The sequence below is a fragment of the Coffea arabica genome, chromosome 11e (genome assembly GCF_036785885.1).
Source record: "Coffea arabica cultivar ET-39 chromosome 11e, Coffea Arabica ET-39 HiFi, whole genome shotgun sequence".
NCBI classification, from domain to species: Eukaryota; Viridiplantae; Streptophyta; class Magnoliopsida; order Gentianales; family Rubiaceae; genus Coffea; species Coffea arabica.
The window spans coordinates 10695479-10722632 of record NC_092331.1 but is presented as its reverse complement, the minus strand read 5'-3'; the positions used below and the strand labels follow the sequence as shown (position 1 = coordinate 10722632).

General features: G+C 36.0%; 1 protein-coding gene across 2 annotated transcripts; it reads left to right on the top strand.

Moving 5' to 3' along the window:
• The first annotated feature begins 1951 nt into the window (after positions 1-1951).
• Positions 1952-27154, top strand: LOC113718918 (uncharacterized). 2 transcript variants are annotated; one of them, XM_027243847.2, is made up of 25 exons: positions 1952-2470; positions 2798-3421; positions 3501-3625; positions 3742-3836; positions 4655-4891; positions 5219-5309; positions 7715-7763; positions 8508-8573; positions 9493-9644; positions 11267-11337; positions 11412-11606; positions 11703-11741; positions 13310-13417; positions 14843-14932; positions 16122-16197; positions 17584-17680; positions 17772-17841; positions 17907-18083; positions 18162-18284; positions 20289-20372; positions 23386-23570; positions 23825-23963; positions 24046-24105; positions 25134-25205; positions 26759-27154. In XM_027243847.2, the coding sequence occupies exons 2-25, from the start codon at positions 2832-2834 to the stop codon at positions 26864-26866; spliced, it is 3099 nt and encodes a 1032-aa protein (XP_027099648.2). In that variant the 5' UTR covers positions 1952-2470; positions 2798-2831; the 3' UTR covers positions 26867-27154. The 2 variants fall into 2 exon arrangements, with proteins under 2 accessions (XP_027099648.2, XP_027099649.2); XM_027243848.2 differs by lacking the exon at positions 8508-8573 and having other exon boundaries at positions 1954-2470.

The following is a 27154-nucleotide window of genomic DNA, read 5'->3' as shown; positions in this document are numbered from 1 at the left end:
TTTATTGCTCCATGACAGTTAAAATATGAGATCAAGTAGCATTTAAAGGGGTAAGATCCTTTTCTGAAATAGGAAGCTTATCTTTGCTAATATGATCAAAGACACTCTGGGAGTCACACCATAATCCCTCCAAAGTGTTTGGTACGTTCTTGCCCAGATTTGCCTTCTATTTTCGATCGCGGAGGTCTATGCAACTTCTCGTTTTGATTGATTGAAGTCACCCTAGATGAACCTATTGGTTCTTTCCCAAATCTCATCCAATGTTGATGGATAGTTTTGGTAAAACTCCATATTGAATGCTGTGGTCTAAGCCCATGGATAATGACGGCCGTGGTGACTTGTTCCTTAAGGTAAAAAATCTGTATGCTTTCCTCTGCAAAATAGGCTAGGTATGACCTTAATGACTCATTGGGTTGTTGTTTGACATTCATCAAGTAGGTTGAAGTCCTAGTTATGGGTTAGGAGGAAACAAACCAGCGAGCAAATTTATTCACGAGCTCATCCAATGAAGAAATGCTCTCTGGTTTCAATTTTCAAAACCACTTGCGAGCATTCTCTTGTACAAAATGAGAAAAAGTTCGGCACATCACAGATTTCGAGACCCCATACAGTTGGAAGTGGAAAGAAAGGCACGAGTCGAGATTTTCCCCTCAATTAGACTCTGATGCCTAAGTTTAAATCTCATTTTGATAAAATAAAGATGAGATGCTTGATATTAGAGAGAAGTTACATTTTGGGTTGAAGAATGGAGGGTATTTATAGTGATAGTAAGATATACGGATTCATAGGTACTCGAGCCGCTTTTATGGTATAGGTGGCGGTTACAAGTCAGCTATATAGGAATAGGAGTATCAAATAGGCTGTCAAAAGTTAAATAAATGTGTTGGTGATCCATTTTACCTTAAAAATCTCACATAATATAGTAGATTGGCACGTGACACACTATTTAGTAGCATTAAATAGATACATTTTTTTTTAAAATTTTCAGTAGTAGCTTTTGATGCTAAAATCAAGGTTTGAACATGAGATTTCATGTATGGAAGGGGAATGCAATCACCGCTGGACTAACAACCCATTTGTTCTTTTATTAGTAGCTTTGGTCAAGAGATACATGCTACTTGATGGACGGAGTTCCTTTTAAATGTGATGAAGTTTTAGAGTAAGTAGAAAACAAACCACCTATGTTGGATAACTTGTATTTAGGTAGTAATAATTTACGTATTATTCCCTACACATTTTTTTAAAATCAGTCATTTTTTTAATGAAACTTTTGTGTCAATGAAACTTTTATGTATTATTCCCTACACATTTACGTACCTTTCTTGAGCGTTTGTATGAAATTTTTCTGTAACTTACTATAACATTTATAGAAAAACTTTTATATACTTTAGGGATTGGGAATTTTTTTTTTATTATCTTCTTTTTCCATATTCTCTCTCTTCTTCTTTCTCCCCACACCCCCATTGCCCGCCCGTCCACTGTTGGTAGTTGGCCATCACCATCGACGACAACCTCTCCATCTCGTCAATGGGGGTGCCGCTGATTGACGGCGCCAACGGAGGTTGGGACACCGGTGATGACCTGAAGCAAGGAAGGATAATGAAAAAGAACAAAGGAAAGAGGAAAAAAAACTTTTTATGTTTTTTCGGGTTTGTTTGGATTGTGAATTATTAGAGACATTTTTACTGTAGCACTTTTTATGATGTGATATATGTGAGATAAAAAGGTAATTGAGAAGATAAAAAGGTGTGTTGAAAATTGTAATGATGATGTAAGCAAATATATTTTGACAAATAAACCGCAATCCAAACAAAGATGTGTATTTTGGAGTACTTTTAGAGAGTTACTGTCAAAAAAATTATAAAGAAACTTGTTTACTAAAAACAAGCCAAAAAATGTGATGAAGTCCAAACGGAACACGTATTCTTCTGTCCCATAAATAACGTCACAAGAATTGCTACGGTGGATTGTACGAAACATTCTCCAAGAGCTTAATTTCATACCTTAGAACTGGTGTGTCAAACTGGTGAGTGGATTAGTACGTATTCTTCTGTCCTTGGCCTATGATTGTGGAAAACTTCTCAAACCCACCTCCTCGGTAGTCAGGCAGGCCAGTCGCCACACCATCGCACCCCGTGTCTTAGATCCCTCCCCTCTCTCTCTCTCTCTCTCGCTCGCTTGATCAGGCATTGTTTCAAACGCCTCTCGCGCATCTTTTATAGTCCCTTTCCCACCATTTTTCACGGGCACCATATTGTCCCAACACTCTATCTTTTCTCTTTGTTCTAGTTTCTGACCCAGCTGTTGTGTATTGCTGAGTTTCTCTTCCATTCTCTTTAATTATTCGTTTCATTGAAATCTTCCCTCGTATTCCATGCACTGCATATATCAGGTGTAGTAGTTTTTTGTAAATTTTATATGCGAGACTGGACAGACGATCTTGGAATCAAGCTTCAGGCGCAAGAAAAAGGTACTCTTTATGCTTTCTTAATTACAGTTTTTGAGGTGTCTCTGAATTGGGAATTTGGTTTTGCTATCTGAATAGGTTAATTTGTATATATTGTTGTTGTTATTGCTTTTCTAAGTATAATGTTGGGTTGAGATGGAGTGAAGTTGAAGCTCGCATGTCTGCCCCTTTCTGCGATTATCCTTCATTTTAATTGGAGGTTGCAAGACTAATAATATTCATAACAAATCCGTTTCCCAAAAGATTGGTGCACTTCTTGGTTTTTGCTGAACCAACGATATTTGATGACAAAAATTATCGTAATTCATAAGCGTGCGGTTTGTGCTCTAGGTATCTGCTGTTGGCGTAAGAATATTAGGTTGCAATGTATGCGAGAAGAATAAAGAGTAATACTCAGAAATGGTATCTTGTGCTTCAGAGGGGAAAGTATTCTTGTTCTCCTAATTGCCGGGAGTACTCTTCATATGGTTCTTCAAGTTGCATACAAACAGCCGGAAAGTTTAATTCTCAAGGAAATTTGATCAGAAGATATGTGTTAGAGCGTGTCTACCCGTCCTGTGTTGCTTCTGAAAGATTGTACACAAGGCTGCCTGAGAGACCACCTGTTAGCTTGAGATGTGGTTTGTATAGGTTCTACAGCTCCAAAGGTGACGGAAGGAATGCAAGTGAGGATAAACCACATGCATCTGTCAAAGATGGGGCTGCGAATCCGGACAAGGGCAAGATCCAAAAGGGAAAGAAGATTGCAAATGATGTGAGGCGCAATGCACATGCTCGACTCGGCGAAGAAGATCAAAAGGAATGGCTTCATAATGAGAAGTTGGCCATTGAAAGTAAAAAGAAGGAATCTCCTTTTTTGCCTAGGCTAGATAGATATAAAAATGAGTTCTTGCGGCGGATTGTTCCTTGGGAAAAAATTACAGTTTCGTGGGATACATTTCCCTATTACATCCAGTAAGTGATATCATTAAAATGTTGCAAAGTTTCTTTTAATCATTTGTAAGCTCCAGTGATCTGGATTATACTTTTACAGTGACCACACCAAGAACCTTTTGGTTGAATGTGCTGCTTCTCACATAAAACATACAAAGTCTGCTAAAGATTTTGGTGGCCGTTTAACTTCCTCAAGTGGGAGAATCCTCCTTCAGAGTGTTCCAGGTTAATTTGTACTTCAGCTTTTGCTCTTCAACATTCTCTCTGAGATTGTAGTATCAAGGGAATTTGGAGTTAAAGTTTCTAATGATGAAAAAAACACCTGCTGTCATCTCTGGCAGGTACTGAGCTCTATCGAGAAAGATTGGTCAGGGCTCTAGCGAGGGATCTAAAGGTTCCTCTGTTGGTGCTTGACAGTAGTGTTCTAGCTCCTTTTGTAAGCTACAATTTCCTTGCACTTCTTCTTTTCAACTATAAAAAACCAGAATTGGTCTTAATCTTTCCTTTTTTCCTCTTGAGATTATATTCTTAATAATGGGAGACTGGGCCAGTCATCTTTCTGCAGCTATATGTCTATAGATATTTGAAATGGCAAAGGAGGTAAAATGATGTATAAGGACATGACTTATCTGCTGAAAACTTACATCAATTAATGGCATCAAAAGACTTATCCTGCAAGGGTTTAAGCCACCTCCAGAACTAATCTATGTGGTGTGGGGAAACTCAAGTCTTCTGTGCATATACCAAAGTGTATGTGTGGGTACATGATAAGGCCTAGTGTTGTGGCATACTTGATATTTAACAGAGTTTATCCAAATTAATGCCTGTATAGGTTATTTGTCTGGAAAAAGGTAGTTTATGCAAATACATATGTTTTCGTGTCTTGTTTCTGATTAAAATTGGTGGTCTCATTCTTGTGAATGAGCGTTTGGCTAGATTCAGTGGGCAAAGGGCAGTGGCAGGAGGCGAATATCCTGCTTATTTATTTTGTTTTTTGTTTGAGTGGAAGGGGTTGGGGTGGCTGTTGCATAGGAAAAAAATTGGATGAACAAAAAGTTTCTTAGTATTTTCTTCTGAATTAGAAACACTTGCATGTTGAGTGGTGCAGATTTCAAAAATAAGGGGGACAAAAGGTAATGAATGAAATATAAGATATGAAATAAGGGGGACACATAATATTTTCTTAAGTTTTGCTTGTTGTCTCAGTTTATCACCATTGTCGCATCTTATGGTTGATTGCCTGATTTTATGCAGGACTTCAGTGAGGCTTGTTCTTCTGAAACTGAATCAGATGATGAGAATGGAGAATCAGGTGAAGAGTGTACTTCGGAATCAGAAGTTGAGGATGAAAATGATGCGACCAATGAGGATGAATGGACAAGCAGTGGTGAGGCGAAAGCAGAAACCAGTGATGATGATGAAGTTGATCTTCAGGCTTCCGCTGAGGCCTTGAAGAAGCTTGTTCCCCACAACCTTGAAGATTTTGAGAAGGTACGGCTTTAAGGAAATTCATGTCAAACGTGAACTTAAAATTGATTGGGAAATTTCGACTTCTGATGCAAAAGGAAGGAAAGGATATGAAATACTTTACTTTGCATTAGATGGTTTCAACATGTTTTTTAGTGAGTGTTTGGTGGTGCAGGTCCTAGGCATTTACCTTGACAATTAGTGGTTGTAATCCTAAAATCTTTTCTAAAATTTTAGGCATCTAGTATATGATTAATATGAGCTATTTTCTGCTTTGGAATGCGTAGCTTACGGATTTGAGGGCTTTGAAATTGGCTGCTTTGGCAATTGTATATTTTAATGTTTTTGCAGAGAGTCTCTGGAGAATCAGAAAGTGTCACCGAATCATCACAATCAGAGGCTAGTGAACATTCTGACAAAAGCAAGCAACCTTTCAAGAAAGGTAAAATATGCGTGTTTACAGGCAGCTTAATAAAAATCTAGATTTGTATGTTATGTTATCAAGCATGTCGCATGCGACTATAGTACACTTGTATGGTAGAAATTCCTTTATAAGCTTAGAGATATAGAGTATGTGTTTATATGTGTAATGAATTATGAATTTGGATTGATATGGTTTTATTGAGTTTTATTTATGATGCAGTTTCTTTGCTGAATTCTTTTTAGGTTATGCTATGCTAGTAAATAACTGATGTAAAATCTTCTTGTGCTTGTTATTGGATTATAAGTCAACCGAGTTCTCAATCAGCCACTTCAAAGAAGACACAACCCTTTTAACTATTATTGGGCTTTGTTTCCACGTTACTTAAAATAGATAGATTTGGGAGATATGTATCATGGTTATGAGCCACCTTGGAACAAGAACGTGTTAGGCCTGTTGTTTACACAGTTGATGGTCCTTTGCTCTTTTATGAGAATGCCTTCCTGTTAGAGCTGAGAAAATTAACTAGTCCAAACAAGGCGCAACCCTTTTAGCCCTTATTGGGCTTTTATTTCACGTGAGTTGATATAGATAGATTTGGGAGATATTTATATTGGTTACAAGACAGTGTGGAAAAAAAGCGTATTAGGCTTGTTGTTTGAGATTGGTGGAAAACAGGAATTGATACACAGTTGTTAGTCCTCTGCTCTTTTATGAGGATGCCTTCCTGTAAGAGCTGATAAAAATTCATGGAAAAGCTGCACTCACTCTACTGAATAGAAAATGCCGAAGTTACACCAATTCCTAAGTAAAAATGTTTTCTGTTTTTGGTTTAAAATTAGTAGAATATAGGTACTAAGTTATGGATGTAAGCAACAGTTTACAAGTTTATGATCTATTTTAGCATAAAAAAAGTGTTGTCCATATGCACTCATCCAAAAGTTGTGTGTCTGCCAGCATCTCTAGGGGAAACTTGCTTGTGCCCGTATCATTGACCTTACAAATGAGGATGCATGTTTTGTTTAGAGATTTTGTGGTGAGATGTGGTCACAGAGGTGGTGTTACAGAAAGTTGGTCGCAGTAGCATTGGAGGTGTTGAATTGTTTGCTATTGTCATGTGGATAAGATTCAACTATGGGTTAGGACTTGGTTGGTTTTTAGACTGTCTTCAGAAATGGTTGAACAGATACCTATATCGAATGCTGAATGAAGAGGATGTCATGTGGTATTTCAAGTATTAGCATAGGTGTCATTAGGAAACTGTTAGCTTCAGTCATTTATCACTTCCATCTTTTGTTTCTTCAATTCTTGAACTTTCCATAGAATTGTAGTGCTTGTTATTATTATTATTATTATTTTGAATTATTTGCCCCCTAGAATGAACACATGTTTAGAAGACCCGTAAATTGCAGTTGTGGAACTTTTCTTTTTCTCCAAACTCTTTGGGACACAAGGTGGGCAAAGCAAACTATAGTGGAAAGTAAAGCATGTTTTGTTTGATGAACCAAATGGGATTTTCCTTATTTCATTTTATTGATATTATCATTTTCTGCTTTTTATCCGTTCAGCTCGTAACACCTTTTTTAGGTAAATGCTGGGATTTTCATTTTTTATTATTCAGTTGACATTGAATACTTATCCTGTGTATGCAACTGAAAATTTTTGTAATGTGAGTCCTTCACATCTCTGACAACAGATGCATCAAAATGTTTCCAATCCTTTGTCTGAAACAGGAAAAAAAGTTAACATGTGTCATTTTACCTTACGTGTGCAAATCAACTTTTGAAGCCCATCCTATATTCTTTTCCGTCTTCTCATCTGAAAATGTTAATTGTTTTTGGAATCAAACTTGCTGGCACTTTTAGGTTTCTTTCCAGAGTTTTACTTTCATTACCGATAAATTGCAGAATATTTACTGATGAGGTGATAAAGATACAGCTTCATGTTTTATACAGGACAGATCAGGTTTAATCATATGACCACTCAATATTTTCTAATATATCTTGCAATGGATAGGTAATTCCACATGGACTAACCGTGTAGTCTGGTGCTATTCAGATCTGATAAATTTCTTGATTTATCATGGCTAACTGTTTTAATTTTGGAATGCATATACTATTTGAAGTGTACAAGCAATTGGTAGGCTACATGATAAATACATAGGAATGGATGGATAGAGTTTTTCTACATTCAAAATGTGTAAAATATATTTTTATATTAATTTTACTGGGACATTGTCTTGTTTGATCCTGCCATTGCTGAATAAAGATGAAAGAATCTTGATTTTGACAGCGGATTCATGTATTTGGGATGGAACATAGTAGGAAGTATGACAATAACATTCCCATCGTGCTATTTAAATTCGTCATTTCTGGACATTTTATAAGTTTCCCGTAACAGAAACTACAAAATTTACCTGTTGCCAGGGGATCGAGTGAAATACAAAGGACAGCTTGTTCTTGGAGCTGAAAAGAGGTTATTACCTTCCTTTTACAATTGCTTTTAAGCACATCTCTGACGAAACATTTTTAAGTTTTCATTGGTCATGGTATATCTGATTTCGATGTTCTTTCTGTATGGTTTGCTTGGTAAAAAAATTACTTATGTCTTATTTCCTGTGCTTTTTCTGGTTTTGGCAAATGCTAAAAGTCATTTGATGCTTACTTTTTTTCCTATCTGCTGGATTTTGTTGATGAATAGTATTAAGGGATGTGTCCTTTCTGTTTTATTTGGTAATATAGGAAGTATGTCCCTTTTACTTTTTTAGGCTACTTTGTACTTTTAAGTTTAAAGTTCTTTACTTCATTTTTGTGCTTTTTGAGAAGACTGAATTGAGATTCTTACACTTCTCTTGGAGATCTCTGGTTAAAGTTAAACCTTTTGGTGGACAGAGTTGGGATGTTTAGCAACAGTATTCGATTTCTAGTTTTCTAATACTTTATTGGGCCTTGCAATGGAAATTTTCACTGTGGTTTGAAGCCTTTGTTTCCTTCATTGCTTCTGAAAGCAATGACTTTCCCATCCTTTTTAAGCTTGACCAAAAATCTATAGTTGATGAATTTTGCATTCTCCGTTTCATTTTTTACTTTGTCTTCTTTGGTGGTTTGTGGGGAAGCGGATTAGCAAGTCAGAATAGGTTATTTTTCTTCTTGTATTCTTGAAAGGCAGCATGAACTTTCAATCTAGTGCACCTGATCAGTGGCCTACAATTAATCACAGGATTGTATTGGGGAAGATAGCAACATCTGATGGTCCTTCAAATGCTTATACTGTTATTCATGGCAGGTGGGTTGGTAAGTCATCCTGATACTCTAGGAGAATGTTGTGTGCTTTTGGTGTTTGAAGATATAGTTATTTCTTGTGCAGTCTTGATCCCTTATTGTGTTGAAGAACTATGATGGATCAAGAATTGTTTTGGTGGATTCATTGCATCGGGAGTAACTGCAATGCCCTTTAGTAAATACCTTCACCGGACATATTGCTTCTGGTGCTCTTTCTGACCTGGTGGCACAAAGGTCTTTGTTGCGTGCTTTTAGTGAACTGAAGCATAGTTGGAGTGTCATCTGTTTCTTTTCGTCCTATTGGCTTCAATCGACAGCAATTTGAAGAGGATTTTGCACGTAGCCAAACTTTCTAAAAGTCTGGAAATTTTTTTTTTGTGTATACAACAGGAAAAGATCTTCAGTTGTTGAGGAGTGAGTGAAACTAGTATTCTTACCAGTGTACGTCTAAGGCAGAATGAAATCTTGTATTAATGATGAATAAAAATGTTATCTGTTGTAGGATGACATTTTCCTTTTGCGGTTCATCTAAAAGAGAAAGGTACCTGAAATCTTAGGTATTGTGATTCTGGGTTCGTAGACGTGTACTCTTAGTCATCTAAGTTAATACTTCATAATTTGAAGGTTTGAGACCCCGGGATTCTTCTCCTTCCTTTGTGGTTTCTTGATCTTGGTCTCACATAATAGGAATGTTTCATTTTGGTAGTCTTGTATTGCTTCATTTTTATAAATTCTTCTGAGTTTTGTTGTCTGTAGGCTGAAGCTTGTTGTAAACATACATATTTGGTCATTGCTAAATTATCTTTGTGGGGATTGTTTATGTTACTCCACCTTCTTGTCTCATTTTGGCATTTGGGTTTTTTAGAACTTTTTACTTCAGATAGTAAACAGACGTGGTTACAGAAAAAACTTTGTTTTTGTAGGCCTTTGTCCAGTGGCCAACGAGGAGAGGTGTATGAGGTGAATGGGAATGAAGTTGCAGTTGTTTTGGATGTTGGTGAGACCAATGCAGATGGAGAAAAAGATGAGAAACTCACATCACAAGCCACAAGACCTTCAATATGTTGGATTAATGGTATGTGTATTGAGTTGATTACTATAGTTACATTTGATGATTGTTGAGTTATGTCATTTTTGTTTTCTCAGAGCTTCATCTCATGTTTTGCTTTTGTTTTCACTTCATGCTGACTGGGTAAATTAGTACTCCTACTGGTGATTAAATTTTTCCTGCGACTTTTTATTCAGCCATTGCTGTGATATTTTGAAGAATCATATACATAATTAACTGTTTTAGTTGCATGGCCGGGGCTAAGGGGATGACTTGTCGAGTACATTTGACATTGTTGCCCTTGAAAGAATTGGAGTGTGAAAGACCAAATTGAAATGGATTGGAGGGGAAGACAGAAGTGAAATGGAAGAGTGGAAGAAGGGGATTGGCTTGGTTGTGGGGGTGGGGAGGAGAAGAGCTTAATACTTGTAGTTACTGGTTTCTTTCCAGTTTAGTTGCATTTGATATACCGCTATTTATTGAATTGATTTTTGTACTTCACTGTTCACACATTTCACTGCTTAGGAAATTGCTTTTGAGTAGCTTCACCCAAATTTTGTTTCTGAACATGCCTAACCACTCCTGCCCTCAGATTTTGTGCATTTCGAAAAAAATTTATCAGAGTAACCTTGAATTCAGAGATCTTGCATGAACTACTTGTGGCGGTGGTGCAAATTCACTTTGCTGCTTACTGCTTCCCCCCAAGATTGGGTGTACAAAGTCCATAGATACTCAGAGAAATATGAGAAGAACCCTGTGAATCAAGTAATGTTAGTGGTCTAACATAATTATCAAGAAGAAAGGGTTAATTATTGGTCATCTCACTTACCTACTAGGGAAAGGATTAGAAATGAAATTTAAGTGTAGAGACTTCAAAAGCCTATGTTTTTAAATGGAGTTGTCCAGACTCTTATTTCAACCAAGTTACAGGACTAGATGAAATGAGTGCTGCAATTCAGCCTCATCTGACAACCAAATGAAATGTCATACTGCATATTCTTCACAAGGTATGTAGAATGTAAAATAAATTTTCTTTGAAATAGTATAACAATTTCAATGGATTGTAAATATTGAATCTGACTACAAATTTTATAGCATTCAAAGGATTGTATTTATGAAACTTGTATCTTGGCCAAATCTCAGGTGTAACCTGGAAAAAATGGGATTTGGCGAGTCAATTGGTGTAAAATAAATTTGCTTTGAAATAGTATAAAGATTTCAATGGGTTGTGAATGTTGAATCTGACTACAAATTTTATAGTATTCAAAGGATTGTATTTATGAAACTTGTATCTTGTCCAAATCTCAGGTGTAACCTGGATAAAGTTAGCTGAAAAAAATGGGATTTAGCGAGTCAATTGGTGTTATTGATCTCATGAAACAGAGTGCAATATAACAACAGCCTGGGCTTCCTAATTTGTTCATCTCCCGAACACTTTATTGAGTGCCTCAAGTTCAAATGCATTCCCAGCATTGAATTTTTGTGTCAGTATTGTGCTGCTTAACATTCTGAATTAAACATTACAACTTGGGCCCAGACTCTTATTGCACCTAACAATTCAGTTCTTCCTGTATTTACAAATGAGCTTCTTTCCGCAATTGATGGGAATTCAATTGAAAGCTTTTTGTTTTTTCTTTTCCTATGTGCAGTTGAGGATCTTGAGCATGATCTAGATGCTCAGTCTGAAGACTGTTATGTTGCTATGCAGGCACTTCATGAGGTACTGCATTCCAACTTATATAAGCAATAAATAATTTTTCTATTGTTTGGACTTACCATTTCACATTTTTGTAGGTTTTGGATTCCGTTCAACCACTTATTGTCTATTTCCCAGATTCATCTCTGTGGCTGTCAAGAGCTGTTTCCAGGTCGAACCGTAAAGAGTTTGTCCAGAAGGTGCAAGAAATGTTTGACCAATTAGCAGGACCTGTTGTCTTAATTTGTGGTCAAAACAAAGTTGAAACCGGGTCAAAAGAAAAAGAAAAATTTGTAAGTTCTCAAAATTAGGTTTTGATTGCTTACTTTTTTTTTTTTTTTTTAATCATTTAATTGGTGTTCTGAGTTTATTTACTCTTTTGCTGGCAGACAATGATACTTCCAAATTTGGGCCGCCTTGCTAAATTGGTATTTACATGCTCTTTATTTATTTTTTGACTGTCAGAACTTGTAAAACCTTCTGCTCTAGCTTGAATACATTCTTGTACTGTTCTCTCTCTATTTGTCATTCCTTTTACTCCCTATTCCTTCTCTACAGGCTCAGATTCTTTCTTTACATTTTTTAGGATAAGCTATCTGCTTAGGAAATAATTTTTTCCAAATATCTCCTATGTAAACATAGTTTTTTCAAAATATACCTAACAAACACCCCAAAAAATAACCCGAAAATGCCAATCACATACATTTTCACCCCTTCTCCCTCCACCACTATCTCCCCAACCCCCCAAGGCTCCCTCTCATTCCCACCAAACTCCTGCCAGCTCCACCATCCTGCAGCCTCCCCAGCCCTGAACCCGCTTCCCCCCTTCTCTCCTCCCTTTACTGTAATTTGAGTTACTGAGAAAATGTCTGGTTAATGTTTAGATGCTGGAATTATCTTGTACATCGTATGACTGCCATAATCCTAACTTGATTCTGGTGTAAGTAACAAGGTGTCATTAAGAGATTGCAAGAAAGCCAAGAGTGTGTTTGGATTGTAAGTTATTTGCCCAAATATATTTGCTTACATCACCATTACAATTTCCAATACACCTTTTTATCTTTTCAATTACCTTTTTATCTCACATACATCACATCACAAAAAGTGCTACCGTAAAAATATCTCAAATAACTTACAATCCAAACACAGTCCAAGATACTCGCATGAGTGTTCTCAAGGCTTTAATCATTCCTAATACCAGATGTGGTAATAGGAACAAGATAAGACCAATAGTATGTGGAACTTATTCTTTTATTACCAGTGGTCTTAGAATTGCATAAAACCTGGATTTCCACGAGATCGTCTCAGCATTGCCAGCATTATTAGCACCTCCTCTACCACTGTAATTCTTGTGAAAATCATCAAGACAGTTACTATCTTTCAGAAATTCTTTTATAATACGATCCACTGCTGACAATTAGAAACTGCATCTCCACCTTTTCTAGCATCGTATCCATCTGAATAACATTGTCACCAATGTGGTTGTTAAACTTCGATCCCAATCTTCACCATTAATATTACCCTTATTATAGCTTCCATTGTGATTTTCACTAGCACTAATTTACCTTCGTAAGACTACAACCTGGTCTCAATCCCTATTTGATGCCATTAGCTCACTTGAACAGTTATATCTCAAAAAGATGGTGAAGGGCTAGTGATAGGAAAAAAGAAAAGATACTTGCAGTATGCCATGTGTTTTGGAAGGAGATTCACATGTCAGCACTTTTTAGAAATAAGAAATTGACCTTGTTAAACTGCCAACTGACCTGAGATTTCTTCTTTCTCTACTTATCTGATCCTTCCTATTTTATGTGGCGTGACTGACCCTTATGAAATAAAAATTTGTTACCATGTAAGCATTTATAATCAGATTTTTTACTGTTCCTAGGTTTGTAAAGCCTCAATGAGATAAATGTTCTTTCCATGTAAGACGTTACTTGCCATTTCTTTCAGCCACAGATTTCCAGTGCATTCTGAAATGCATTTGGTTTTGCAGCCTCTTTCCTTGAAGAGACTTACAGAGGGACTAAAAGCAACAAAACGGTCTGTGGATGATGAAGTATGTCAGCTATTTACCAATGTTATGTGCATACATCCCCCAAAGGTATGTTCTACCATGATCACCTGTATTGATGTTTCTCAAATGAAAGATACATATTAGTAGTTGTTTGAGTGCTGCACCTGTAATTTTTTTTTCATACATCTTTCCAGAGATGAATGGATTTTACATGTAAGCCTCAATGTCAGGAATAATTCTTTGTAACTTAAAATGCATCATAGATTGCTATCCTCGAGAGCTCTTTGTGATAAAAGCTTGTTACCCTTGTTCAAAACTTCATTTCTGGCTGAGCATTTTTCTGCATGTTAGACACGTGCTTGTGCATGTACAATCTTATACACTACCATAATGGCCGGCTTCTTTCTGCAGAATTGTGATTTTCAGTGAAAGTAAATCTTGTATTTAATCTTCTATAAGTAATTATCTTGTATTTACTAATTTATCTGCTCTATTAAGTCTGAGGGGGAACATAAAATTTTCATTATAGTGTTTTTTGCGATATTATTTCAAGTTTTTAAAGGTTGACTTTAATGCCATGCTGTTGCTAATATGCATTACAAATTGGAATAGGGGATCCTGTATGAGTTTTCTCTTAATTACTTTGTCATCTATATCGTCGTGCTTGGGTACTTGTTGTTTGGATAATGGTATTGCTGCAAAAATCTGTGTGTGTGTTTGGTATTGGTGTTGCCTGTACTCCTATAAGAGTTTTTTGTTGAGAATTGGGATTATGTCCTAAAATGAGTGGGGCTGAAGGGGACCGGGTAAAGCACAGAGAAATAGGACGATTATTTTGTATATTTTTATTTGGACTTACAGATTATGTCCTAAAGAAATACTACTTGAAGGATTAACCTCTATTACCTGAAATGTCACCAGATCAGACAAAAGGGCTGCTGTCTGGAAAAAGAGGAAACCCAGTAAGAAATATAACCCTTGAATGACTGGTATTCATTGCAAGGCATGTATTGGACAATCTTGGAGATACTATCTGATGTTGTGCTGCATGTAATGTGGAAATGTCAGACACTTTTTGGGTATACATATAGTTATCATGGAATATAGTTGATTCCAGGTTTGTCAAATTAAGAAAGGGTTGATACAATCACAAAATGCTACTTCATTCAGATGGGGTAAAGATATCATTTAAAATCATGACAAACCTAAAGATATTTGATTGCTGATCTTCTTGTTATCTGCAATGGAAAGGTCTAATGCTAGTTTTTGTTGGAAATTTAGGATGATAGTACCTGAATTTTACGCGTCTTTGTATTCTGAACATGTGTTCTATACCCTTCAAAAAACTGCAGTTTCTTGTGATTAGTTATTAAAAGCATTATTGATCTGCTGCATCTGATATCCGAAGGCCAAAATGGTTGTAAACTTTTGCTTCCCTTGTGAGGACAACCTGATTTACAAAATACTCTTTTGTTAGTGTTCATTCTCATGCCTTCCCGTCCTTGTTTTCAGGAGGAAGATCTCATTAGAACATTCAATAAACAAGTTGAAGAAGACAGGAGGATTGTGATATCTCGAAGTAACTTAAACGAATTGCATAAGGTAGTGACTTGTGCTGCCACTATCCTTTTTGTCTTGGCATACTTGTCTAACAATTAAAAATCATTTTCCTGTACTTGAGGTATCAAAAACCAAATCACAAGCTTCTGATAAAAAATGAGCCATTGAAGAGATTTAAGTTCCCATTTCAGGATTCATTTTCCTAGAACCATGGCAAAAATAATCCCTTGCCTCCATCTCACCCAAGTGGATGTTCTCTTTTCCTCATAATTTGAGCAAAATGCCAATTTAGTCCCTAAACTATTCTGCTAAAGCCAAACTAGTCCCTAAAATTTATCATGAGCCAGTTTAGTCCCTTAACTACTTTTACAAAGCTGAAATAATCCTTGAACACTATTATGAGCCAATTTAGTTGCTTAACTATTTAAATAAGTCAAAATAATCTCTCTCCTATATTACATGGCCAATTTGGTCCTTGTTTGGCTGATCTACCCAATTTATCAAATTTCTGCATCGACAACCATGGGCAAAATAGGAAATTCAGCCACAGCACTTGTTAAAACAATAGAAAAACAGATATTTGTTGAGAAATCGGCAACAAAATTGAATCGTATGGGAAGCCAAAAACTTAAACTTCTTTCAGCTTTATTTCTTAAAAGAGTAATCATAATGCTGGCACATTTTTTTTGAGCTTTTTGCATACTCCTGTTGTGTTATTTTCCCTTTTCTCCTATTGTTTTTTTTTGGGGCATCAGCTCCATTTTTTCACCATAAAAAGCTCTTTTTTTGTTCTCTGTGTATGATTCAATTTCGTTGCCGATTTTCCTATAATTATCTGTTTTTTATTGTTTTAATAAGGGCTATGGATGGATTTCCTATTTTATCCCTGATCATCGTGTGAAAAAGTTGAGAAATTGGGCGGATCAGCCAAATAAGGACAAAATTGTCCATGCAAATATAGGTGAGGGACTAGTTTGGGTTAAGTAAAATAGTTGAGGGACTAAATTGGCTCATAACTGTTGTGGCTTTGTAAAAATAGTTGAGGGACTAAACTGGCTATTTTGGCTTTAGCAAAACAGTCTGTGGACTAAACTTGTGTTTTGCTCTCATAATTTTCGAAATTTCTATTTAAAATGATTTACCTGTTTGGTTTTTTATGTAATCATGTTAGTCAGTGTACGAATACTTTATTAGATTGTTGGATTTAGTTAGGAGCTATTGTCTATTTCAGGTTCTTGAGGAAAATGAGCTATCATGCATGGACCTCTTGCATGTAAACACTGATGGTGTAATTTTGACGAAGCGGAGTAAGTTTTAACACGACTGTTTCTATTTTATTGGAGACTCTGCTTGTTTGTGAATATACGCTTTATTGTTCATGGTTGGGAAATCTGAAATCGCTTTTTAAACATTAGCTGCCAACATTTTTTTATTCCAAATTCAAACCAATGGCTATTGTCCTCTTCAAATTCAACTAAATTGTTTCAGAATGATTCAAATCTCCCTAGTAGGATTTGAAATTCTGACCAAGATTATGATTTGCTTTCCTTGTCTGTTTTCTTTCATTTCCTTGGATGTTGACGTGGGGATGTTCCATTGATGCTTGAATTCTCAAGCAGAAGAGTGGCAACAATTGGACATGTAGACTTTCACACGTGGTTTCATGATAATATTTGGAGATCTTATGCATCCATTTTTTAACAAGAAAATTGATTGGTTGTAAACTCAAACTTCCATGTGGTCATATATGCTTTATTTAGTTTGCCTCAACTGTTGCACTGTTGTTATAATTTGGCACAGCAGTGAAAAGCCTTATTGCTTTGCAGCTTCTGCCTGTATACATTTGCCTTTTGTCTTTTAATGTATCTCATGAACTGTTTGATATGCTCAATATATTTCTACACCTTGCAGCATATTAAATTGCACAAACTTGATGTTCACTTGTATGAACTTTCCATTATCTGAATCCTGAGTATTGATTTTTGAGTATGGGGGAATATTGACAAGGGATTGATCTACATGGAGGGAATGGATGGAGTAAGCCTTTTGTCATATTATCATAACAAGATAAAAGTTAAATATCACTTTTGATGTTGTTTTGTAATGTGCTTCAAATTCGATCAGTAATGGTGTATCCACTTCCCTCTTTATGATGTTCTACTAGAATTTATCCAATGTATTTGCTGCTTTAGAGAAATATAAGGTGTTTGATGATGAAGAAACCTGACATAGATTTACAGCAAATATAAGCAAAGCAAGGCATCTTTAATGTTTAGTCCTTGCGCAACTAGAAAGTTTTTGCTGCCATTACTCTGATGCATTTGGATACAGGAGGGTTTTTTTTGTACCAATATTATTTGGCAAAACTTTTCTCAAGATTCTCTAAATACGTTTTCATACAACCACCATTGTATTTCACATACATCACATCACCAAGAAGTTGCTACAGTAAATAAATAAATTTTTGCAATGTAATCCTCAATGCAAATACAGCTTATGTTTTGGCAAGCTTTGTCATTAACTCACTCTCTCTCTTTAGTGTTCTCTCTCCAATGTGGCAAGTCCTGGCAACTATGTTTCTGTTGCTCAACTTTGAATGAGTTATTTAATAGAAACTGAAATTCGCTGACATTTTAGTGTTGCTTCTATAGTTTTTCAAATTTGTTGAACTATACCTATTATTTTGGCTACAGAAGCCGAGAAGGTTGTTGGTTGGGCAAAAAACCATTACTTGTCCTCATGTCTCCTTCCTTGCATTAAGGCGGATCGGTTATATGTGCCTCGTGAAAGGTAGTTATTTTACTTTCTTGCTAGCCGTCTTTTCAGTTTGGATATATGACCATAGAGTTATTTGTGTCCCATTTTTCTCCTCCCTATGAAGCCTTGAGATTGCAATTTTGAGGTTAAAGGACCAGGAAACGGTAACAAAGAAGCCTTCACACAATTTAAAGGTATTTATCTGCACAAATTTGTTGACTACATTCTCGGCTTTTGGTAACTTAGTCGCAATGTGCAGACCTTGGCTAAAGATGAGTATGAGAGCAACTTTGTTTCTGCGGTAGTTCCTCCAGGTGAAATTGGAGTCAAATTCGATGACATTGGTGCCCTTGAAGGTGTTAAAAAAGCACTTAATGAACTTGTAATTCTCCCTATGCGGAGACCTGAGCTTTTCTCTCACGGGAATTTGTTGAGGGTAATTTAATCAAAACAGCTATCTGTGTTATATTCCTTTTATGCTGCTTTGGTGATTTAACTGTTTATGATTTATCAGCCTTGCAAAGGCATACTGCTTTTTGGGCCCCCAGGTACTGGGAAAACCCTCCTAGCTAAGGCTCTTGCAACGGAAGCAGGGGCTAATTTTATCAGCATTACTGGTTCCACACTTACATCAAAGGTAATTATAAACAATCATGTCACTTGTTCATCTGGAATGGATATCTTTAGAGGAAAAAAAATGCATGAATCAATACTTAATCTAAAGAAGGTGGTGATTTTTCACTTTTGACTCAGTTATGGGGGTCTTTCTAGCTGCTTTGCTATTTAGAACTCCTAACGGTCCTATTGATATACTGTTCTGCTCTTTTTGTCGAACCAGCTTAATGGAGAATAATCTCCATTGTGCTGGATACGAGAATAAGATATTGCCTTATGCTCAATCATGTATAACCAGCTGAAGTGATTCTGTTTTGATTCCATTTTGTTGTTTTACTGTTGTCCAACACTATCACCAGTTTGTCAGAGAAATCCGATAAGAAAAATGAAAATACATCTAAAGACAATTTGATTGGCACAAAGATATTGTTCTATGTATTTATTATTCACCTATATCTTTACTATATAGTTGATGCAGCACCAGGCTGCTGGTTGGATGAAAAATGTGCACGATTGCTTCTCAAGGGATGCAATGCACAGAAAACAATAATTAGGCAGTAATCAAGGACTGAAGCAGGGAAGACAGTGCAGTAAAAGTAGGGAAAGAAGAAGAAAGGAATAGGATTATGTGTCACACCTAAATCTAGAATGCTTCCACAAGTCTGCAGGGAAAAACTGAATTCAAATCTGTATTTCTTGGAGGAAATGAAGAACATCATCTATAGATGTTTCAATACTTTCCTCTGTTAACTAGAATATACTTCTTGCTATAAAGTCTAAGCAAAAATCTATTAGAGGCATAAGAGGATTTCTAATAGGCTGGGTGTATGAGGCACAAGAAACAATAAACTCATAAGTCAAATTTGTGAAACTGCAAAATAACCAATCGATTGTATGTGCACTTGCATACATCTCATCTGTTTTCCATGTTGAGGGTTTTCTCTGAGTGAGCAATTGTGGTCTTTGTTTTCCTTGTCATGGTGCAGCTCAAAGATGGATTTTTTGCTCAATCAAAATAAAGCATGACCAATTCTACGGAGTACAATGGGACCTTCATAGACTCTAGGCTTATGAAAAATAAGAAGATAAAGAAAAAGCAATGTATTCTCTTTTTGACGAATTCACAAATTAGACATCAATGCTGCAGATTGTACTATTGTGTTGTATTTGGGTGCTGTTTTCAGGAAGCCTCAACCTGGATTTTCTGTTTAGCATTCATGTTGTGTCATAACCTGTTTGCTAACCATTTAAAATGACATGACCTACTTAACATGTATATTTATCAAATTATTTGCCCACTTGCATGATAACTGTACGTGTCACCTGCTTGACCCATAAAGGGCCATAAACCCCTTTGATGCATATAATGCTTGACTTTTTAACCTATTAACTATTTGCTCAATCACAAAAAAGAAAAATAAAGATAAGAATCAGAGTAGAAACAAGGACTTTTCCAATACAAGCAGCAGAAAATTTAAGGGAGTTGTTATTGGTTCACCAACAAATTAGTAGAAACCAAACTTAAGTTTTTGATTCCACACTTTCAAAACCGATAAGCAATGTCAAAGCAATTTTCTCGCTAAGTTATTAGCAGTTATATTAAGGTAACAGAAACTCAAAGTTTGTGCTGTTTTTAAGCATTCCAGCATAGCAAACCAGCGAAGTTACAAGTCTTGATTCTCCAATGAGCTTTTCAATGCTCATAATTGCCGCTAGTTGACATCATGTTCTTGTAAAGTATTATAGCACTAGTTATTTAATGTTTGCTGCTTTCAAACCAGCGAAGTTACAAGTCTTCATTCTCCAATGAGCTTTTCAATGCTCATAATTGCCGCTAGTTGACATCATGTTCTTGTAAAGTATTATAGCACTAGTTATTTAATGTTTGCTGCTTTCAAACCAGCGAAGTTACAAGTCTTCATTCTCCAATGAGCTTTTCAATGCTCATAATTGCCGCTACTTGACATCATGTTCTTGTAAAGTATTATAGCACTAGTTATTTAATGTTTGCTGCTTTCTTTTACAGTGGTTTGGAGATGCTGAAAAACTTACGAAGGCTCTTTTCTCCTTTGCTAGTAAACTGGCTCCTGTTATTATATTTGTTGATGAGGTGAGAACTATGACATGGATTCTCATAAATTTATTGGACTTTTTATATCGTCTACTTACTGGTTTTCATTCTTTGGTTGTCACCTGTGGAATTCATTGAGAATAGTGTTAAGAGCTTTCAGTCCGGCTGAGGCATCACTATGTCAAAGGTTACCAGAGACTATTTATATGTATTAAGTATTTTTACTCTGATCAACAATTTGACATTGCTTGTTCAACGAGTATAGAGAATATCAGGAATTTGCACAGAACATTATTGTGGAGGAAATGTAATAAGTTATGGTAGAACTGCCCATCTAAAGTTAGGTCAAAAAGCACTTTGCCATCTCTATTTTTAAAATGCCACCACCTAAATTATATTCTTTTCTATGTTGGCATCTAAAGTTTAAGAATTAGATCCAACCTCACATTATCATCCTTGTATCAGTACAATTTTTAGTCAGAATTAGATCCAATCTCTCATTGTCATCCATGTATCAGTACAACTGTAAGTCACATGGTTGCTAAATGGGTATTTGTGTGCTATTTTGTTCTCTCTTTTACTGTACTCTTCTGTTTTTTCCCACTGGGTTCGTTTCCTCTTCCAAATGACTTCTCCAGAAAGAGACTTTGTCGTAGCAATTACATTAGGTCATTTTTGTAACCAAGTTTCAGGGAAAGCAAATGCTTGTTGCAAATGTCGTTAGATTGCAAGAATTCTTTCTTCTGAAAAAGGGGAAATAACATTGCACCTTGTTTTTGTTACTATTGTTTCTTTTGAAGTATCCTAGAAGTGCATTGAGTTTTTCTGCTGCTAAAAGAGCAGGCATGTAGGGTCATTGTATAGGTTGCGTTTTTTTCCATTGTAGGGTTTTGTTTGGGCAGGAAAGTTGCGTGGCGAGGGCTTTCATTAATGCTGTGGAACTTGAGGTTATGGGCAGAAAATGGAGTTTGGAGATAGTTAAGTATGCTACAAGGATGGTTGGTATTTGGTAATGACTAGGTGTGAAAAAAGTTGTTTGGAGTTGGGAGCTAATCCTTTTTAGTTTCAAGGAATGAGTGTGACCAGGGAAGCAAAAATGGGGTGTAAGAAGGTAATGAATTCATTTAGCTTGATAATCGTATTGGTGTTTGATGGCAAATGCCAAAAAAACTCAACAGATCTATTGACAGAGATGTGAAATTGAGCTAACTTCTGTATTTGATGCCAGATTGAAAAATCATGTTTTCTAGATGGGAAAATGGGATTTGGACCACATAGTGAAACGGAAAACTAACATTTGCCCCTAGAATTATCCTCTAAGAAGGTATCGGCAAAATCAACGATCATAGTTATCTGTTGTCAAGTGCCATTGTGGTCTACAATTATTTCAGTCTACGGTTAATTATTACGGGGGTACTGGAAGGTTTTTGCCTTTTGGTCAATATGGACAGCAAGCTTCTCTATGCTGCTGCTTAACTTTGTAAATCATTAAGTATACATGGTCATAAGCAGGTTAAGCCTTGTATTAGTTTCCATAATTTTATCTTTGTCTGGACTCAGAATTATGTTTCTTTTGCATCTTTTATTCAGATAGATATTCAAGTTTTCTCTTTTGTTACATCCTTTCTTTCTCCTCTGTGTCTGCCGGTACTTCTGATTGCTTTTGTAGATTTCTATTGGCAATTATCTGTCTCCTTACCTGCAGCAATGGAAACAGAAACTAGTTTTTATTTACAGCCTGTTTCTCTTCTCAAATTTGACTTCCTAAACTTTATTGCTCCTGAAGTTGCAACTTATTAAACTTCTCTTACCTTGTTTACTATGTATTTGAGCTTTGTTAACAAACTGCTTATCATTTTCCATTATGGAATCTAAGCTCCATTATATGTTGAGAACTGACTGAAATCTGTTTGATAACTGAAAGAGAGAGGCGTGGGTAGTTATCTCCCCCTGTATTTTGGAAATTTCCCGTATCCCTTCAGATTGCCAAATTTAACAAAATTCTACTTTTACAAACTCGCATTTATGCTAATGCTAACTAGACAAATACATAATGTTAATGCATAATTTTAACTTCTGTTTTTGAACTATGTTACGCTGCTGGCCATAGGTCCTGTCTGCCACTGATTGCAAGTATAGAACTGCATGTTTTGTTCCCTGGTGCGATGACATAACAAAAGAATCATTTTCTCAAGACTGTTTGTTAGTTCGATAAATACTAGGTTGTTTTCCTCTCTTGATGTGTTAATATCAATAATGGATATCAAGAAGGCAGAGTGTGACTTTCTGACTCTCATAAATATATAAACATACACAAGTGCATGCACAGACATATGGATATCTATATGGCCACACAGAGTAAATGGTGAATACCTACATTGCAAATTGTTCAAGCTTCTTCGTCTACCTTTCAAGGTTTTGAGTACATTTTTTAAAAAAAGTGAAAATTATGGTGGCATCAAGACTTGACTTCATGCAGGTAGTTCAATGCTTTTGCACAGCAGTAGCCAATAAGGGTTATTGTTGTTATATTTTTTATTGCCTCAGGTCTACAATATGAAAGGAAAAGTATCTTCTCGCTGTAGATTAGGTATTCTTACCCATTGGTCATATTTCTGATCTCCATATGCAATACTTGTATTTGGAAACTTTAGAACCCTTGCCCTGCCATTAGAGTCTTCCATTTCCCTGTCTCTACACCAAGCCTACCCTCTACCCTCCTCTCCCAGTTTTCAGGTTTGCTGATACATAGACATGAGAGGACTGTGCTTAGGAACTTTTCACAGTTTAAAACTTCATTCTTCTCTCTGTCTTTTGGACCCAGAGAAAGAAATCCTTGGTGTGGTATCATTAAATAGAAATTCTCTCAAAATAGTTACGTTCAATTTCCAGAACCTCATGTCCTCTAAGAAGTTCATGTGCACTTATTGCTAGCACAGTTCTTTTCTAAAATTTACTCTTTATATCTCCATAAGTTGCTTGTAATTTGGTCTTATTATTTTTAAATTATTGTCAAATTCCTGCTTCAATTGATTTGTACTTGCACAAGCAGGTTGACAGCTTGCTTGGTGCTCGTGGAGGTGCTTTTGAGCATGAAGCTACCAGAAGAATGCGGAATGAGTTTATGGCAGCCTGGGATGGATTAAGATCAAAAGAAAGCCAGAGAATCCTCATCCTTGGAGCTACAAATCGACCATTTGATCTTGATGATGCGGTTATTCGCCGCTTACCCAGGAGGTAAGTTTGTCAAAATGGTCTTTGTCATAAATATGCTGTTGAGCTACCTATTGAAATACAACTATAAATTGGTACTTTGGCTATTTTGTGCTATTTTGATGACAATTGTTGGTTTCTTGGTTATTCCACTATTTATTTTTTTTAAAAAAACTACATATTGGAGGGAAGGAAAATAAAAAAAGAAGAAAAGTAGACATCTAGAAGTCTATCTATGATAGCTTTATCTTATTTATGAATTTTTGGAAACTGAATAGGATATATGTGGACCTACCTGATGCTGAAAATCGTCTCAAGATACTTAAGATAATTCTAGCACAAGAAAACCTGGAAAAAAGTTTCTTACTTGAGCATCTCGCAAATGCAACAGAAGGTTATTCAGGGAGTGATTTGAAGGTAATGTTTTCATTCTTGTGATTATCTGAATATTGATGCTAGCTTTATGCTGTCTTCACCATCTGCTTAACAAATTTTGCAGAACCTCTGTACTGCTGCAGCATATAGGCCTGTACAAGAGCTTTTAGAGGAAGAGACAATGGTACATACCATTTCTATCTTATCATTTTTGTTAAGCATATTGCTTTCATGATTGCTCTTTCCCCAGAAATGGGAGAGCATTTGCCTGAAAAGTTTGGTGTTCTGATTTGTGTTTGCTAAACCTGGTCCAGTAGGTTTTCAGTTTTCTCTCCTATTCCTTGGGAAAGTTGTTTCTTCACTTAGATAATCCTACAATTCTACCTGTTCTGATTATCATACGCTGTAAATTGAATAAGCTTGATTTTCAACTTCTCATGGAATGGTATAGACTGCCTCTAATAGAATTACAAAAGGCAACTTCAGTTGATGCATCATAAACAGATTAGTGCTTGAATAGTTGAATCATCAAAATAATTGTAAGTGGACTGGACATGACTGTTTATAGCAAGAGATGATTTGTCTGAGATAATTCATAATAGAATCTTCTTTATTTCTTGGAAAATGTCTTTAGTTATAATGAAGCTAGGGCATTCATGTTTTATTGTAGAAGTAGATTATGTGAAAATCTTGGAAGGTATATGAGAAACTATATTTTCAGTCTGTCATTGCGCCTGTTGGATGCTGTTACTAAGGTTGAGCACTTTGCCTAATCTCGAAAAATGTGCTGACCATTTACTTTCCTGTATTCCTGCCAAGTCTTTTTTTTTTTGGTAACTTTCTTGAATATCATATGGTCAAACTGTTATTCCATCCTATCTTGTCATCAGATTTTTATTGTTATGCAAGGAAAATGTGATGGTGGTATTAGAAGTATGGAAAGGGGGCCATATGCACTACTAATGTACTGCAATTAGTATTGAATATACATATCCTCTGCACATGTACTTTGTATTTGAGACATTAAAGGGGAAGTAAGGAAAGGCAAAGAAGATTTTTTTTTTTGGGGAAACTAGCAAGTAAACCCTTTTTCCTTCCACCGAAATGGCAGACCTGCGTATTCTTTGGCTGTTATAATTGTAAATTTGTTATTACTGTGTGCTTGAAATTGAGAGTGATTGTACATGCTTTTAATACTTGTCAACATCACAGGGAGGCAAAAGTGGCGCTAGCTCAGTGTTAAGACCACTCAATCTAGAAGACTTTATCCAGGCCAAGGCAAAGGTAGGTCATGATAAATTGTATTACATCTTATTGTGAACATCCAACAAATTCTGAAAAGAGAGCTACTCAGGTAGATGAACACTTCTAAGTGCATACGGTATATGCCCAATAAATCATGCAATTGAAGATAAAAGTTTTTCTTTTTCTTTTTTTTTTTTTTTTTTGGGGTACATTTTTTATCTGAGAAGCAAAGAACTCCTTTGAATAGTTCATTTATTTTAGTATTCCTGGATTTTTTTGACCAGGGTGTCTACTTATATGTCTCCACAGCAATTAGTTCCTGAACCCTCACTTCCCCCATATTGTCCTGTCTGGAAAGTAACACAGAGAGTAAAAAAGATCAACCAGACTGCAGCCAAACTTAATGTGGACTTTTGCAAAATGCACCGGGATTTGCAAGAATTAAGTAATACTGTCAATCAGAAGTTTGTGTTTAGATTGCATAATGTCATCGGTTGGTGATTTTAATGTTACTTTCTCTTGATCTTGGAATGCTCCTCTTGGAAAATGAATGAAAAAGGAAAATTTTCTTAATGACTTTTCTCGGATACCCTCAGCATGGATTAAGATATATAAAGCATTAAGAATGCATCATTGAATTGAACCTAATCTATATAAGCTTTGGAACACACATTTAAGAGTGTGTTTGTGTGTCTATGTCAAAACACATGTAGGTTAGAATTAACCATGTTGCACTCTTAATGCTTTTTCGACTTTTCTCTGTCACCCTCATCTTTTATTTTCAATAAATATTGCCTCCTGTTTGTTTGGCGTATGCCGCTAAAACTAGCTAAACTAAGGGAATCATTATGCACGTGAAGTTAATCATTATAGCTCCTTGTGCATACTGTTTCCAGCATTTGTCTTTTATCATTATTCATGAGAAGTTTGCATGGTGAAGAATGAATACTATAAGTGAAAATTATGTTTGAAGGAAGCACTATGAGAGTGATTGTAACTCAAATGTTGGCACTATTGCTTGGTCGAGAGTGGTTATGAAATAAGTCATATGTGCTATATGCACTATTTTCTTGTCATATATGCTATACTCGCAATTTTCTTCTCCAAGGCACCAAAACTTGCGCCCGGGCACATATTGAAATTTTACTTATTAGAAGCCAATGGAATAGCTAAAGAAGTAAGGAATAAGTAAATGATCGAGTGAAATAAATAATCATGTGACTTTCGGAGGCAAAGTTGCACATGAAGGTTGTGTATGATGCTTTATGGGGTTTCTAGGGCTCTTGTATCAAATTGAATTGGGTAAAACATGTTTTGCACAATTAACTGCTTCTATCAAATGGTTGTGATTTCATTTTTTACTTTACGGCCTCAACATTCAAAAGCATAGACAGCTTTCAGATGCTCCAAAGTCAGGAGTGGCGACCAAGATTTTTCCGATCTTTGTTTAACTTTCTCAGCGCAGGGAACTTGATGAGAGTGAGCAAGAGAGAACAATTTGCATATGGATTTTCTCTTTTAATAGATCTTTTCTTTTCTTCGTTTTCTTGATATTGAATTAATACCTTGATGCTTGTATGTTGGGTTTTCAGGTGGGCCCTTCAGTTGCATATGATGCAGCTAGCATGAATGAATTGAGGAAGTGGAATGAACAGTATGGCGAAGGTGGAAGCAGGAGAAAATCACCATTTGGTTTTTGAGAGAAATTACAATGGATGGACAAGTTTGATGAATTGATTTTCGGGGAGAGAAAGCATAAGTTGCCAGATAAGAGTTATTCTGTTCCTTAGCTACCATCGCTCTCTTTCACTTCCTCAGCTCGTAGCATAATAAGAGAGATTGCATTTTGACATAATAATGTTCTGTAATGTAGTACTGATAGGTAGTGGGTAGTAGAATATAATAGTCTTAAATCTATTTCTGTATATTTTCAGAATTTTGTAAATTTTTTTATAGGTAATGTTAACATATTCCTTTTTAGCTGACAA

Bases quoted from the DNA above. Each gene is read 5' to 3' on its own strand.
- LOC113718918 (XM_027243847.2), top strand. From the start codon at position 2,832: ATGTATGCGAGAAGAATAAAGAGTAATACTCAGAAATGGTATCTTGTG. The intron at 16,198-17,583 runs GTAAGTTTTAAC...TTTTGGCTACAG, and splicing joins TGTAATTTTGACGAAGCGGA to AAGCCGAGAAGGTTGTTGGT. The intron at 18,285-20,288 runs GTAATTATAAAC...TTTCTTTTACAG, and splicing joins GTTCCACACTTACATCAAAG to TGGTTTGGAGATGCTGAAAA.